General features: G+C 41.0%; 2 protein-coding genes across 2 annotated transcripts in view; one reads left to right on the top strand and one right to left on the bottom strand.

Annotated features, from left to right (window-relative positions):
* plp2b (proteolipid protein 2b) overlaps positions 1-13,461 on the top strand; it is a 74,474-nt gene extending 61,013 nt beyond the window's left edge. The window contains exons 3-5 of the mRNA XM_028813368.2: positions 3,727-3,822; positions 6,601-6,694; positions 12,693-13,461. Coding sequence (XP_028669201.1) covers positions 3,727-3,822; positions 6,601-6,694; positions 12,693-12,712 — 210 coding nt within the window. The 3' untranslated portion in view covers positions 12,713-13,461. The remainder of the gene's footprint in view (positions 1-3,726; positions 3,823-6,600; positions 6,695-12,692) is intronic.
* prickle3 (prickle homolog 3) overlaps positions 1-13,943 on the bottom strand; it is a 296,269-nt gene that overhangs the window by 219,854 nt on the left and 62,472 nt on the right. The window lies entirely within an intron of this gene.

The raw sequence follows: 13,943 nt of genomic DNA, 5'->3' as shown, positions 1-13,943 counted from the left end.
GTGTCTCACTACAACTGCTACCCCCGCACACCTGTCTCACAAAGATAGTTGGGCAGCCAGATCACCGTGCATTCCTGCTGGCTGTCGAGCTGATGCTGTTGCAAACAGGCGCCAACAGCAGGCAAAACAGCCAACAACAGACATTTTATGTTGATTTATGTGTGAAACCATTGCTTTGTGCTGAGTTTTTTGGAAAAAATGTTAGGTCTCAAAGTGTTGCTACTGAACATAGACTGTTTATGCTGCTCCCTGATGAAAGAAAATGTTTCTGCTGGTATCTGTTCAGATAAAAAAGAAAACAGATTTAGAAATGTTAACTTGCTGTTGCTCGGAAGGTGTCTGTTATAATGTTGTGATCGTGGCTCTGGACTCTGAGTGTAACTTGTTTTTCTATAACAAACTAAATAAAACGTTAATGCCCTGGCAGTGGCAAATAGCTTTGGTTTTATATTTGATTTGATTACATTAATGTTTAAGTTGAGATTTACAAGAGATATTTTAACTGCTACTATATAAAGGGAATACTGCTGTTAAAAAGCACCTTATTTGTTTAAAGTGTTTGCAAACCAAATACACGCAATACACTACTTTTGAGTTCATTATTGAATTTTGCGAATAACAATGTGATTGTTGTGATTGTATGTGATTAATCTTTAATTAATTTTAATCGTTGCCCAGCACTAATATATATTGTGGAACCTGGCCCGGACACAGACAGATGGACACTTCATGTCACCCAACACACGTTTATTTACATTATTTACAGTTCAAGTGACTTAATCACAACCCAGTCCCGCAGCACCAATCACCCCACAAGTCCAGGCCAACACACACTGCCTTTCGTCTCTTCAGGCCGCCTCTTTCCTCTCCCAGACCTCGTCCTCTTCCACCCAACTCCAGCCCTGAATGAAGGGAGGCGGCCCCTTTTATTGTCCCCCGGATGTGTTCCAGGTGTGTACCGGCAATCTTCCACCGACACACCCCAGTGTGGCGGAAGTGCTGGCTGCATCCCCAGAAGCACTCCGGGTGTCCCTGCTCCTCTTCCCCCCCAGCACATCCTGGTGTGGCGGAAGTGCTGAGGTCCAGGGCTATCCAGGCATTGGGGTGCCCACTGGCGGTGACCACGGACCCCTACAGGGTTGAGCTTCAAAGCTCTGTACCCGTGGTCCCCACAGCAACCAGGGTGGTCGCCCCCTCTTGGTCTGGAGGAGGCGTGAGCCCTCCTCAGGTCCACTTGGGCGTCCCAGCTGGGTACCACCCCCAGCCGTGTGCCACTATATATATATATATATATATATATATATATATATATATATATTTAATATATACACACTGCATTCGTAGTCTTGACGACCTGAATTGTGTGGGTGGTTTCCTACCAGGTAACGCTTGTGGTTGGTCTGCCATTCGGCAAACATCCGCCACGGTGCCCTCTTTCAGTTGCGAGAAGCAGATCATAGAATGGTTGAAATAGTTTTACTGTCAAATAATGCAAAGAGTACGCGACACATGTTTCGCCCTCATATATACAGTATATAATAATTAGCTAAATTTTGCAACATTTTCATGCAATGCTCATTTTTCTTCAGGATCATACAGTCATATAGTAAACATCAATATATCATTTTTGTCTTCATTAGGAGAATACAACAATTGATACTCTCAAGTCAAAACAACCAATTTGTTTGTTTGAATATGTGTAAAAAAATAAATAAATAAATAAAATTATATAAATCTGCTCTGCTAAGAATGTAGTGGTTGAGTTGTATGTTAGCAGTCGACTAGCCACACAGGTGGCTCTATGTTGGCACGGCTGCCTCACAGTAAGGAGATTGTGAGTTCATGTCCCAGGTCCTCCTTGTGTAAAATATTGTAAAAAGGGTTTTCATTTTCATTCAACAACAAATTCCACATTGGACTGATAATAAGCAAAGCAAGGTATCGATGGGGGGGCACAGCCCTTTTATACTGTACATTCATCATTCATTACCATAACATTCCTGATACAGTCAGTGGGAGGTATTTAGAAGTTTTTTGCCAGTTATTTACGTTTGTTTTGCATGCATGTCTTTTTTGGGTTCTTAAATGTTTTTACGGATGGGAAGCTAGGAATATTGTTCTCTATGGCTTTGACAATCCCTTGCAGCCCTTTTGGACCTGTACATTTCTCTGAAAAAGGCTCCAGATATCTTAGAAATGCAGCATGGCAAATAAAGTTTTGGTGTTGTTATAAGGCAATCTTTACGTTTTAAGGCTTGTTAATGAGGGGGGGATCAGGCATGTATTGGGGAGATGGAGTGGGGAAAATAACACGTGGTGGCCCTTCTCCTGCATAAATATTGATTTACAGATAAGATCAACATATGGAGGACAAAACGGACCTTTTGCCAGTCTGGCCTCGTTGATTGTTTATTCAAAAGATCAGTTTTTCCCATGTGTTTGCACATGAAGAAAAATGTGAAAGATTAGATGAAAATAAGGGTTAAAAAGTTTTTCATTTATAAAACTAATAACATTATTATTGTATCAATCCTGTGAATTTCACAGCATAGTTTTTCAAAGTCTTTGCTGAAGCTAAATGGTGAATTCAATTTTGCAGAAATCACCGACTCATCACCGCCAGTCATGCTCCTCCTTGTGGCTCTACATTTTCTCTTGTGTTTGTATTTTCTTTTTTTAACCAGTTTCTTAGTCAGAGGTAAAATTTAATTTGAATTCTGTTCTAATTAAGCTTTTTTTTGTAATTCTTGTTTGAATTTGGAGGGGGCATTGTTATTTGTTGTAATACGAAGGACATTCATAAGGTTTCCATACTTTTTTTTTTTTAACGCTATTTAATAAGAATTTCAAAGACAAATTACATAACTTTTGTACATAGTCACCCTCGTTTGGGATGCAATTTTCCCAGCGTCGTACCAACTTTTTAATGCCCAATTACTACTCCTCCTGCCTTCACCGTTTCCAACGAAAGTGCAGAAACTTTTTGAACGCCCCTTGTATTTCTCGGTCTCTCTATTTAATTTACCACATCTGTTGCATTTCTCGAGGTGTAATGGATTTGTCAGTTTCAGATTTTTATAATTCGTTAGCCTTTCATATTACAAATTTGCACGAGGCTCAAGAATAAAGTGCCAAATGAGGAATTTTCTTGCAACTCCTCAAATATTTTATAGCAAACTTTACACACACCAAGTGGTGACAATCCAAGGTTAGCATGACATGACTGCAGATACTTTTTACATTTGTGAATGTATTTTTTCTATTTGCAATATTCTCATCCCATCTTCTTTTGATGTTACCAAGATCTAATTAGGATTTGTGCCCTGCTTGTGCTGGGTTGTAAATTTATAAAAACAAGTCCTTAGTGGAGTATCATCTACATGGAAGCTGGACTAATGGTCAAACATGTTGATGAAGCAAATTGAACTTTCTCTGTTGTCTAGAAACAAGCCCTTCCCTTAGTTGGAGGTTCCTTTAGTGGTTGTGGGTGGAGAAGGTGGCCTGTTCCCCCTTGCCACTCTCACTAAGGTGACCTCTGACCTAATTTACATGACTCTTGAGTTGTCTTACAGTTTCTCATGTTGGTAAGTTTTTCAGAGTTGGACAAGGAGATGGCCACAGAGACTCTCAACTTGTTGTTGAATGTGGTAATTCTTCAGTGAAACGGTGGTGTTATAATTCTTCTTTCCTTACCCATCTTGTCTTATGGGTTGTGTTTCCCTACAGGATTTATTTCGTGCTGTGGTGGGTGCTGTTTTGTTCCTCATTACCTCACTAATTACAATCATCAAGCATGGAGATGGAGCCAGCATTGCAGGAGGGGTGAGTAGCATTCCAGGTCTTCATGTTGAATTGTAAACTGAGCATCTAGTAAAGATTGTGAAAGAGGTACTCGAGGCTTTTTCTTCTCTTTTTTCCTTACTGTACCTCAGACGTGTCCCAGTCTGGTCTTGGAGCGCTACTGCAGGTTTTCACTCTGACCTCCTCCTTAACCAGTGACCAGTTTTCGCTGCTAATTAACTTCTTTCCCTTCACTTTAATTGCCTTGTTTTTCAAGACTCAGTCCCCTGAATTTTCATTTAACGGCACCCAATCAGAAATGAGATGTGTAGCGAGCCAACAGATTCCATTTGGAATAGAAGTGGCCGTCAAAGAAGGCCAACATGAGTTACAAACTCAAACCAATTTCACTCTAACCAGTTTCTTAATTAGAAATCGATTCTCGTTGTTAATTAATCCTGTTATTCAATTCCATGGCTTGTTGATGCTCCCATTCTGCCAAGTGGACATTTCCAAAATTGATCATTTTCTTTTTTCTAAGAACAAAGTCAAAATGTTTTGTGGACCTGAACAGATCAACATTTCTGAGACCTTCACCTTTCTTTATTTTCAGATATTGTATGATGGGGCACGGTGGCGCAGTGTGTAGCACTGCTGCCTCGCAGTAAGGAGACCCGGGTTCGCTTCCTGGGTCCTCCCTGCGTGGAGTTTGCATGTTCTCCCCGTGTCTGCGTGGGTTTCCTCCGGGCGCTCCGGTTTCCTCCCACAGTCCACAGACATGCAGGTTAGGTGCATTGGTGATTCTAAATTGTCCCTAGTGTGTGCTTGGTGTGTGTGTGTGTGTGTGTGCGTGCCCTGCGGTGGGCTGGTGCCCTGCCCGGGGTTTGTTTCCTGCCTTGTGCCCTGTGTTGGCTGGGACTGGCTCCAGCAGACCCCCGTGACCCTGTAGCTAGGATATAGCGGGTTGGATGATGGATGGATGTATGATGGACCCAGGTTAGCAGGTCATGTGTTGACTCGTTTTCTATCTCTATATTGTTTGGTTGCTAATTAAGGAAAAAACAAACAAGGGGCCTGAGTCAACTAGTCAATTTAAATTATGGCAAAAGTCATTAATTATCAGTAAAAAAATGGTTATTAAATAAGAAAAGAATTTGAATGAAAACCTGCAGCTACAGCAGCCCTCCAAGACCAGAGCTGGGCACCTCTGCTATACCTTTATGGCTCTTGATTTGATTTATGATGAACAGTCATTTAACCACATTTTTGTTGGGTATGAATTTTAGAGGGCATTCTTGTGCCATCCTAAACCCAGAAGAACATCAAGGAGTCCAAAGGTAGAAACAAATAGGGCTTTAATTACAAATAAGAACATAAGTTTGACAAACAGTCCACTGATCCAGCTAACCAGTCCCAATATCTCCTCCAGATATTTTGTAAAGGTTGACAAGGTTTCTGCTTTAGCTACATGATTTGGTATTCTGTTCCATAATATTACGTAAAGAATTACTTTCTGGCTTCAGTCCTAAATGCATTTCCCCTTAAATGGGGGGTAGATATTCTTAAATTAGATGGTAGAAAATGAAAGTACAAAGGAAATGAGACTCACTCAAGCCTAACTAACTATACTTACTCGAAGACCAACCACCCTTATTGGGTGACTGGTTCCCCTTTGCACATGTGCAACAGAACACAGAACCTCCCACCATATGCAGTCTAAAACTTCATCTCCGCACACTGGCTTCCCTTACTATCACTAGTCCATGCATTGTCACTGACCTGCATACCAACTTCAGGCTTTACCCTGGACTGGTCAGAAGGAGCTTTTTAGATACTTCTTAGTGAAGCCACCCCAGGAATTTATTTCCAAAGTCCCAGGTGCTTGTAGCGAACGGTCGGGACCCATGCCCAGCCGGGACGCCCCTGCTGCTTATGTTCCGGGGGAGCAGCCATGGGCAGCTCAGTACCTCCCCCAGGGCGCTTGGTGGCAGCCTCCCAGGCCGACGGAGATTCCCCAACCTCCCACAGGGCTCCATGGGAGATGGAGTCCTCCACAGCCTGGTTGGGGCCCTGGGTGGCCGCTAGGGGGTGCTGTCTGGTTTCAACAGCCTGGCACCCGGAAGTGCAATTAGGACCAGGTGGTCAAGCACCTGGAACTCTTCCGGGTGGGTTATAAAAAGGGCCAGCCACCACCACTCAGTGAGCCAGGGTCGGGAGGAGGAGTGGTGGTAAAAGGGAGAAAACGGTTGGGGTGTTGTACTAAGTGCTTATGGACTGTGTATTGCCTGTGGGTCACGGGAAAGACGTGCGCCCACGGGTGAAGAAAATAAGTCTTTATTAGTTTTATACGTGTCTCTGTGTGCATCTGCATTAGGTCAGGCACCTATATAGCGCCTTTTGTTATAGGCTATATTAACCACTCCATGAGCAGACTCCTTCAGTGCTGTTTGGCGACCTAGGCGGGTGCCCCCTATTATAGAAATGGACACGTGATCTTATAGCCTGTTCTCCTTGGTAGCTAGGAGTCCACAAATAATATTGGGGAACGCAGTGTGGCCCTCTAGTGGACCGGAAAGCCTCTTAATATATTAGCAGCTGTTTGGCCTTGCTCATTTCCAAAATCTCTTCAGGACTTTTCAAGTCCATCTGATTGAAGGCGTCTGTTTGCCCTACTTTTACATGGTCATTGCAGCATAAAGATTTCACTAACAATAACCAATTGTTTAGGTGGATACAATGAGATACTAGGCTGCTGTGACTGGCAGTTAAAGAGTCCTGCAGGATTTCTGATTTTGTTTTTCCTTCCTTCTGTCTAAACAGGTGTTTGGCCTCTGTGTTGGCATCATATATGCCTATGATTCCTACTTATGCATTGATGTTCTCAAGAGAGCGAAACACTCAAGGGCAAACACAGGTGAGATCCAGAGACCTTTAGCAAATAAACGATAACGGTTTTATTTTTACACATAAGTTGCAACAAGATGGTGAATGTAGTGGTAACATTAAAACGTCTTATTTGTTAACAATTGTATAGTCTGTAATAGCAGTAAGTGTAGGAAACATCACTTCAAGAGAGGCCCACCGAATCAACAAGCTAATTAAAAAGGCAGGCTCAGATATAAGACACACTCAGGACCCCCTGCTGGTAAGTAGCAAAGGAGAGATTGAGGACAAACCTGAGCACCATTATGAACAATGCTGCACATCTGACACACCAACACTGTAGACTTTCAGTCAACAAATTTTTCAGCAGACGTGTGTCAAGAAACGCTACTGGGGTTCCTTTATACGAGTGGCAGGACTGCCAACTCATTCTGGTGTATATTTGTTTGGGATTTGTTGTTTGTTGCAATATAATTTTATTTATTTATTTATTTATAATTTACTCCTGTGCACAGATAAAGTTCTATCTAACCTAAACCATTCCGATCTAATTTATATGAGGGCTGAACTTTAACGGAGAGGTGTGCTTAAAAGTAAAGGAGCCCAAACAAAAGTAATAAAAGCAGTGAATGTCATTTTTCTTCTTTGTGAATCATTTTTTAAAAAGTGCAGCTAACAAATGCAAAACCCATAAATACTTGCAAACTGGCAGTTGGCCTATCTTTTTTTTTTGTTTGTTTTACTTTTGTGACTTTTGATTTGCACTAATTTGTATTTTTATGGATGATTCTGGAGGCCAGTTTCTTTACAGCTAGAATGGCAGACCTGATTCTTTTGTTGCAAGTGTCAGCAAGTGTCATGTGGGTGATTTGCACTGGGACGTCAACTGTTTAATTGGTAACAGTAAATTCAGCGTTTAAAATAATGACACCGTTAGGGATAAGTGCCGCTTGTAAAAATACATTTTTGCTTGGTAGAGTGCCCTGACTTTGGAGTTGAAAATTCAACAGATTGCATGTAAACGGAACCACATTATGAGGCGTGGCTTAGACATGAAAAGGCATTTTTATTTAACCTACTGTATAAATTGCAGAGCCATAATGGGGACTGGCCAAGTAAGTGTGAGTGAGATGAGGAGAGCTGGCATAAAATGAGAGCCGGAACGAGGTAAATGAGTACACAAGAAAGGAGCAAGCGAAGGAGGGAAGGACTGCCCAAGCAAAAGCAGCCATTCAGAATAGCAGTGGCCTCTGAGGAAGGCGAACATTAGCGACAAGCAGAGAAAGGCCACTGCTACAAATGTCCCATCTTCATCTTCACTCCTTAGACTACAGAAAGCAACACAATTAATCTATTAGCAGGATAGTGGGTAGATGTTTAGATATCCAGGTCCTCTAAAGGCCTCTTCTTTTTGAAGCGAGTACAGGGACCTGGTAAACTTTCAACAAGAGACCCCCCACCCTTGCATTTCCTTCTGTGCATTTCTCTCAAGGAGTTGACCAATGATTGTATTTTTGATATGAGCCCCACTCAGTTCAAGCCCAGAGCCTGCAACAGACCTTGATAAGAGGGAAGCTGGTTGCTGTGGTATTGGACTCTCAGTGGGAAGCCATCCACTGTAGTGGGATGTGGTTGGTAATAAAGGTTCATTCCTGTTCCATCAGATACTAAAAGAGCTTGGCTATGGTCCACTTGGCTGTCATATTCTCTTACTTTGCTATTTAATTGTAGTGTTCCTATGACAGTAACTTACAGCTAAGCTGCATTACAATTTTTTTCCCATTGATGTGCATCAGTGCAGCCCCTAGTTCTGTGTGAGATTCATCATTGGAGGAGCAAAAAGGAGGATGGAGGTTGGGAGAGCAGAGCAGGGCAGAAGGTTATTTTATTGATCTGAACTGCCTCTGCCTCTAGGGTCCACATTGTGATTCAGAGTCTGTTTCTTTATCAGTTAGGCTGCTAACAACATATAATAATAATCAGCAAGCCCAGAAAGACTTGACACTCGTCCCTTTCTTAACAGATTTTACTTGCAGTAAAGAATGACTTGGTTTCTTTACATTTCTGTGTCCTTTACTGTCCATGCAACAGTACCCAGCTCTGATATTTAATTGCAGATAATCATCATGGCATTCATCAGAGAGTGATGTGCAGACGAGCTTCTTTTAGTTATTCTTTGTAGCTGTCACATGCATCCTTCTGCAGTTGGCAAAGAGGTGGTGATATACAATAGTGAAGGCTCAGTGGGTTCAATCAGGAAGTTGCTGGGGGTCAGTAGGGCCCCAGAGAGGTATGTGGTCCTGCCAGTGTCCACAGGGAGTGCTAAGGGGTTTGTTTGTATTTAATGAATCAGAAGAGAGGTTTGCCATAATCCAGGTGTCGTATTTAAGGAAGTGACAAAACGAGCATTCCACAAGTCAATCTGTGGGGCAAGCGGCAAACTGAGAGCCTTGGCTAAGTTTCCAGAGTGTGTTACGGAATCTCAAACTAGCTTTGGCCTGGAACTGGGGCTATAATTGCTCTGTAATGCCAGGGCGTTTTCGTATTTGTAGTTAAACATCTATCTAATAAGGTTGTTTTTCACTATAACCTCAGGCTCACACAAGTTAATAAATATAATAAGTAAGTTTCACAATTATGCAAACTTTCCATGCATATCGTTTATTTAACTAGATATATGTATTGTGACATATGGGGCAGAAAATGGTGCACCTTTACTTTCTAAATGAGGGACTAGACTCGGAGAAAACGCATATTCTTACAAACAGTAGTCGTGGAATCAATGGCATATCAACTGTATTAACGTGCAACTTTCATATCTCTCAGCAACAAAAGTCGTAAGAAGTGGCTGTCTCACAAATGCCACGACTTTTTCTCTGCGTACGAGGCTTCTCAAACATGGCATCCCCGTCTTCTCTCTAACGTGGCAGCTCTGGGAAGATGCCTATTGAATTTTGTTAGGTCTGAAAAGTCCAAAACAGAGTTGAGTTTTATTGAAAATTAATAGTAAAGTTTTCATTTGTGTTTTATTTGTTGCTAAAAGACTATAAATCTGTTTCTACTGCTTCATGAATAAAGTGTTCTCCTAAAGAACTGTTTACTAATTTAATTTGTCCAACCACGAACCCAAAACATGAGAAAGGAGAAAATGGAATAGTGAGGCTTCAGCCTGGACTTGAATGTTTTTACTTACTCAAGAGTAGGCCAACAGTTCCAGATTTTTGGGCTTCTACACTCCTTAAAATAAAGGGACCAGGGTGGTTCTGCAGAGTAAGGCCACGGGGGAACCATTTTTGTGGTTTTCAAAAGAGTTGTCCACATGAAGATTCCGGAAGGAACCTTTAATTAATTAGATCTGCAGAAGTAATGATTAACTGATAACAGATTTGTTAATTACCACTGGGCTCGTGATGTTAAAACGAGGCACTGCTGCATTCAGTAACACAGGCTAATTTCAGATTATGTTGATGTGTTGCATTACATTAAAGATTTCGGTTTTGTCCTCATGTTAAGAACCTTTTCAAAACCCAAAGAAACCATTTCATATGCAAAGAACTGTTCCCAGAATGAAATGCTTCTTTGTTGAGCGGCATTTCTATGAGGAACCACAAAACCCATTGAAGTGCCATTTAAGAACCGTTATTTTCAAGAGTGTAGATTAAGGCTCTGTGTTTGCCATAGTTTATTTAACACTTTGGATTTTTACAAGACCTGCATCTTGTGATTGTAATGTATGCTCTAATAATGTAGGTGAAGGGGCCATTTAAAGCATTTTGTGTTAAGAAGATATTGAGATTGGCGCTAAACTTAACTAGAAGCTAATATAGGACTTTGAGGACACAAGTTATTTAATTGTATTTTTTAGTCATAGTAATGGTCCTTTGTACAGTGTTTAAATTGACTTGGGGCTAGATGAATTTGTTTATCCCACTCAATGCTTGCTACCATCATCTGAATGAAGATGGTCATACACATTCTCCACATACTAGCAATGACAGTTTTGTCCTTGTGGATGTTTTTTGTTAATTTTGTTCTTGCAGCTGATGAACTAGGCCCCTGCCTTTACCTACTATATTTAGGAGTCCACAATCACTGGGCAAAGAGGGTCTCTCTCCCATATTAGCATTACATCAATACCTCCACTTCTGGGGATGTCTACTATGTAACATTTACTTTGAAATAGGTGAATGCTCTATCTTCTTCTTCTTCTTTCAGCTGCTCGTTAGGGGTTGCCACAGCGGATCATCTTCTTCCATAAAATAGAATATTCACCTATACAGGGGCAAAATCGGATTGAATTTGGACAAGCAAAGCTGCCATGGGGTCCTTAAGGTGGTATCAGCACAACTGAGCCACTTGGAGGTTACAGACATTCATTGATGTACTTCAGGGGTGTCAAACTCTGTTCCTGTGGCTGTAGATTACTGTCCCAGCCACTTTCTTAATTCATTAGAAATTACTGCTGCTCATGGGGCATACTACTTTTGTGTCAGTTTTAGTTGATTTAGTTTTTAAGATTCAAAGCCCTTAACACTAGAATTATCAGAGCCTACGAAAAAACTCGTAGATCTGGCCCACCTTAAATCCTATCGCACCTCTCTATCGGCACATTTACAGGACAAAAGATGCTGACAAAGACAAGCAGCCTGCTATTATGTAAATGCATGTGTTCCAAATAACGACCTATTATTTCCACTTTAAAACTCCAGCACTTCACTCCCAAATAATCAAGGCATGAGCTGGGAGAACTTTGTGCACGTTCTGCTGCGGTGGGGGGATGGAATAGCAGGTTGCTTGCTGCTTGTCTTTATTGGAATATTTACAGGACAAAAGATGCTGATGGAGAGGTGCGATGGGATTTAAGGTGGGCCGGATCTACAAGTTTTTTCGAAGGCTCTGGTAATTCTAGTGTTAATTCTTTACTTTTCCCTTGAACAGCAGCCAAACAATGGTAAGATGCAAAGTAAGGAAATTGGCTAAATCAGTAGTCTCAAATTCTGTTCCTGATGGGCCACCATTTTCAGTCCAGCCAAGGTCTTTATTAGAAGTGAATTCTTGCAGTTAATGAAACGGATCATTTAATTCTGTGATTTACTAGGTTTTTTTTTTTTGTTTTGGAACCCAGTCAACATCAAACTGGTGTGTCAAGAACAGATCAATATTTTTCAGATGTTCACTTTCAGATGTTTTATTGAAATTGGTTGGCCAGTCAAGGTAATTAAACAAGGGTAGAAAATCTTCAAAAGGGAGTCTGTTAAAATTAAGACAGAAATCTGTTCCATTACCCGGTAGGAATGAAAACCTGCAGTCACTGTGGCCTTCCGGGATCAGGGTTCGACACTACTGATTTACCGGATTCGGCCGACACCCAAGGACAGTGTCAATGTGATAAAGTCAGTTGTGAGAGCCAAAATCAAGTGGAAGTGATGATTTGTGTATTTGGGATTGGCTCCAGCAGACCCCCGTGACCCTGTAGTTAGGATATAAAGGGTTGGATAATGGATGGATGGATGTTCTATGAGAATGCACAGTAGCGTTAGCATGAACTTCCACTCGCTTCAGAGTGTAGTGCGTCATTGTGCCAGAAGGTGGGGTATTTTCCCATTATATGCTGACACTCAGTGCAGTACAAAACACAGATACGGACTGAATGCATACATCTTAGAGCAGCCTACTCTTAAAGGTTCTGAAATAGACTCTAAAATTTCAGTATTTTGAGATTAAATTAAACAACTTGTTTGCTTACTTACCGTTATGCTTTAAATCTCTGACAAGGCAAAATTTCTCAGTTTGGAATAAGTAGATAAAGAAATGTCAGATGTGTGTGTGTCTGCACTATTTGCTATTTTATGAACTCTGTACGGGTGTCAGTAGTGATTTATACCATGTATGTGTTAATTGTATGGGTATAAAGTGAGTTGCCAGGATTTAAACATTTTGAAGTTTAACAAAATAGCCAGTAAATTAAGATGCCATGTTCATCACTCTGTAAAATCTCAGTATAACCTTGTTAAATGTTTGTGTTCCAGTTCCTCCAAATGATGTTTAACTGCACCCAGTGCCTCCCTTTCATCAGGAGAAGGAAGTCATCACGACAAAGAGTGGAAAAAAGGTGGATAGAATACAAGAATGGCTACTGCTACTGACCCAGACTTGTCCATTTTTTTTTTTTTTACGCTTTTCCCAACTGGCACTAAAAATGTTTACTTTTGTACACCTTAGGCCTGCTGGTTATCTAAAATGTTGCAAGTTTTACCTCTGAGGCGTGTGCTATTAGGAAAAACTAACTTTGACAATGGAGTTCCACTAGCCACCCCGTATCTATACATTTCCAGTTCCCTCTCCAATATATTCAGCTTTTATTTCCAAAATAATTTACGTGGAACTGGTACTCTGAACATTATATTGTGCAGAGTTGCTTTTATGTCCATCCCCTTAATGTCTAAATCACCCCACCCCACCCTCCCTCTCAATTAGAAATAGTTTGCTTTTAAAGTGTAACAGATGTAATTTACTGTCTGGACCAGCTTAACATTCCTGGTGGGTTAATGGCCATGTAAAGTAACAGAAAGCTGGAAAAGGAATACACTGTACAGAAGGGAAGCCATTTTGTGTGTATCAAGTTATAACAAAGTTAAACTGCTCACTAGAATCTCACAATGCTCTCCCCATGCAAGTTACACACTGCTGTTGTACTGTGGTGGACTGTCATTGTACCGTTCAGATCCCGTGGTGCTGCCTGCTGACCTCTTAATGACAATTTTATATCAATAAACGGTGTTTCTGGAAAAGACAAAACTGTTTTCTCAGTTTACCAAAAATTATTTTTTCATAAGTTCATCAAATGCTTTAAAAGTGAAATGTAATCTATATTATTTATAGTGAAATGTAACCAATAATTGGGATTAATCCCAATATGCAGCTTCATTCATCCTATAATGATTGATAACAGTATTACACTCGAGTGCAAATTCAGTGCAATATCCAAAGGAAATGAACCCACTTTTCCAGTAGACCACATTCATCCGTGTTCCAGCTTTGTATGTACATTAGAGTTGACTAGCAGACCATCATCACTTGTAATGTGCTTGACAGTTGCCAGTTCCATAACCGTAGTTACTGCGCAATGACAGAAGTACTTCTTTACACTTATAAAGAACAGAGGAGCACAGCTTCCTTAATCCTTTCTTTCATACAAGAAACACACTCCCAAATCTTCATTATCTGCATCTGCAAGGCGAAGCACTCGCACATTTTTAAATATTGTGAAGAAGTTAAAA

Source organism: Erpetoichthys calabaricus, chromosome 11 (assembly GCF_900747795.2).
Source record: "Erpetoichthys calabaricus chromosome 11, fErpCal1.3, whole genome shotgun sequence".
Lineage (NCBI taxonomy): Eukaryota > Metazoa > Chordata > Cladistia > Polypteriformes > Polypteridae > Erpetoichthys > Erpetoichthys calabaricus.
The sequence above is the reverse complement of the archived record's forward strand: the minus strand, read 5'-3'. Positions and strand labels throughout refer to the sequence as shown.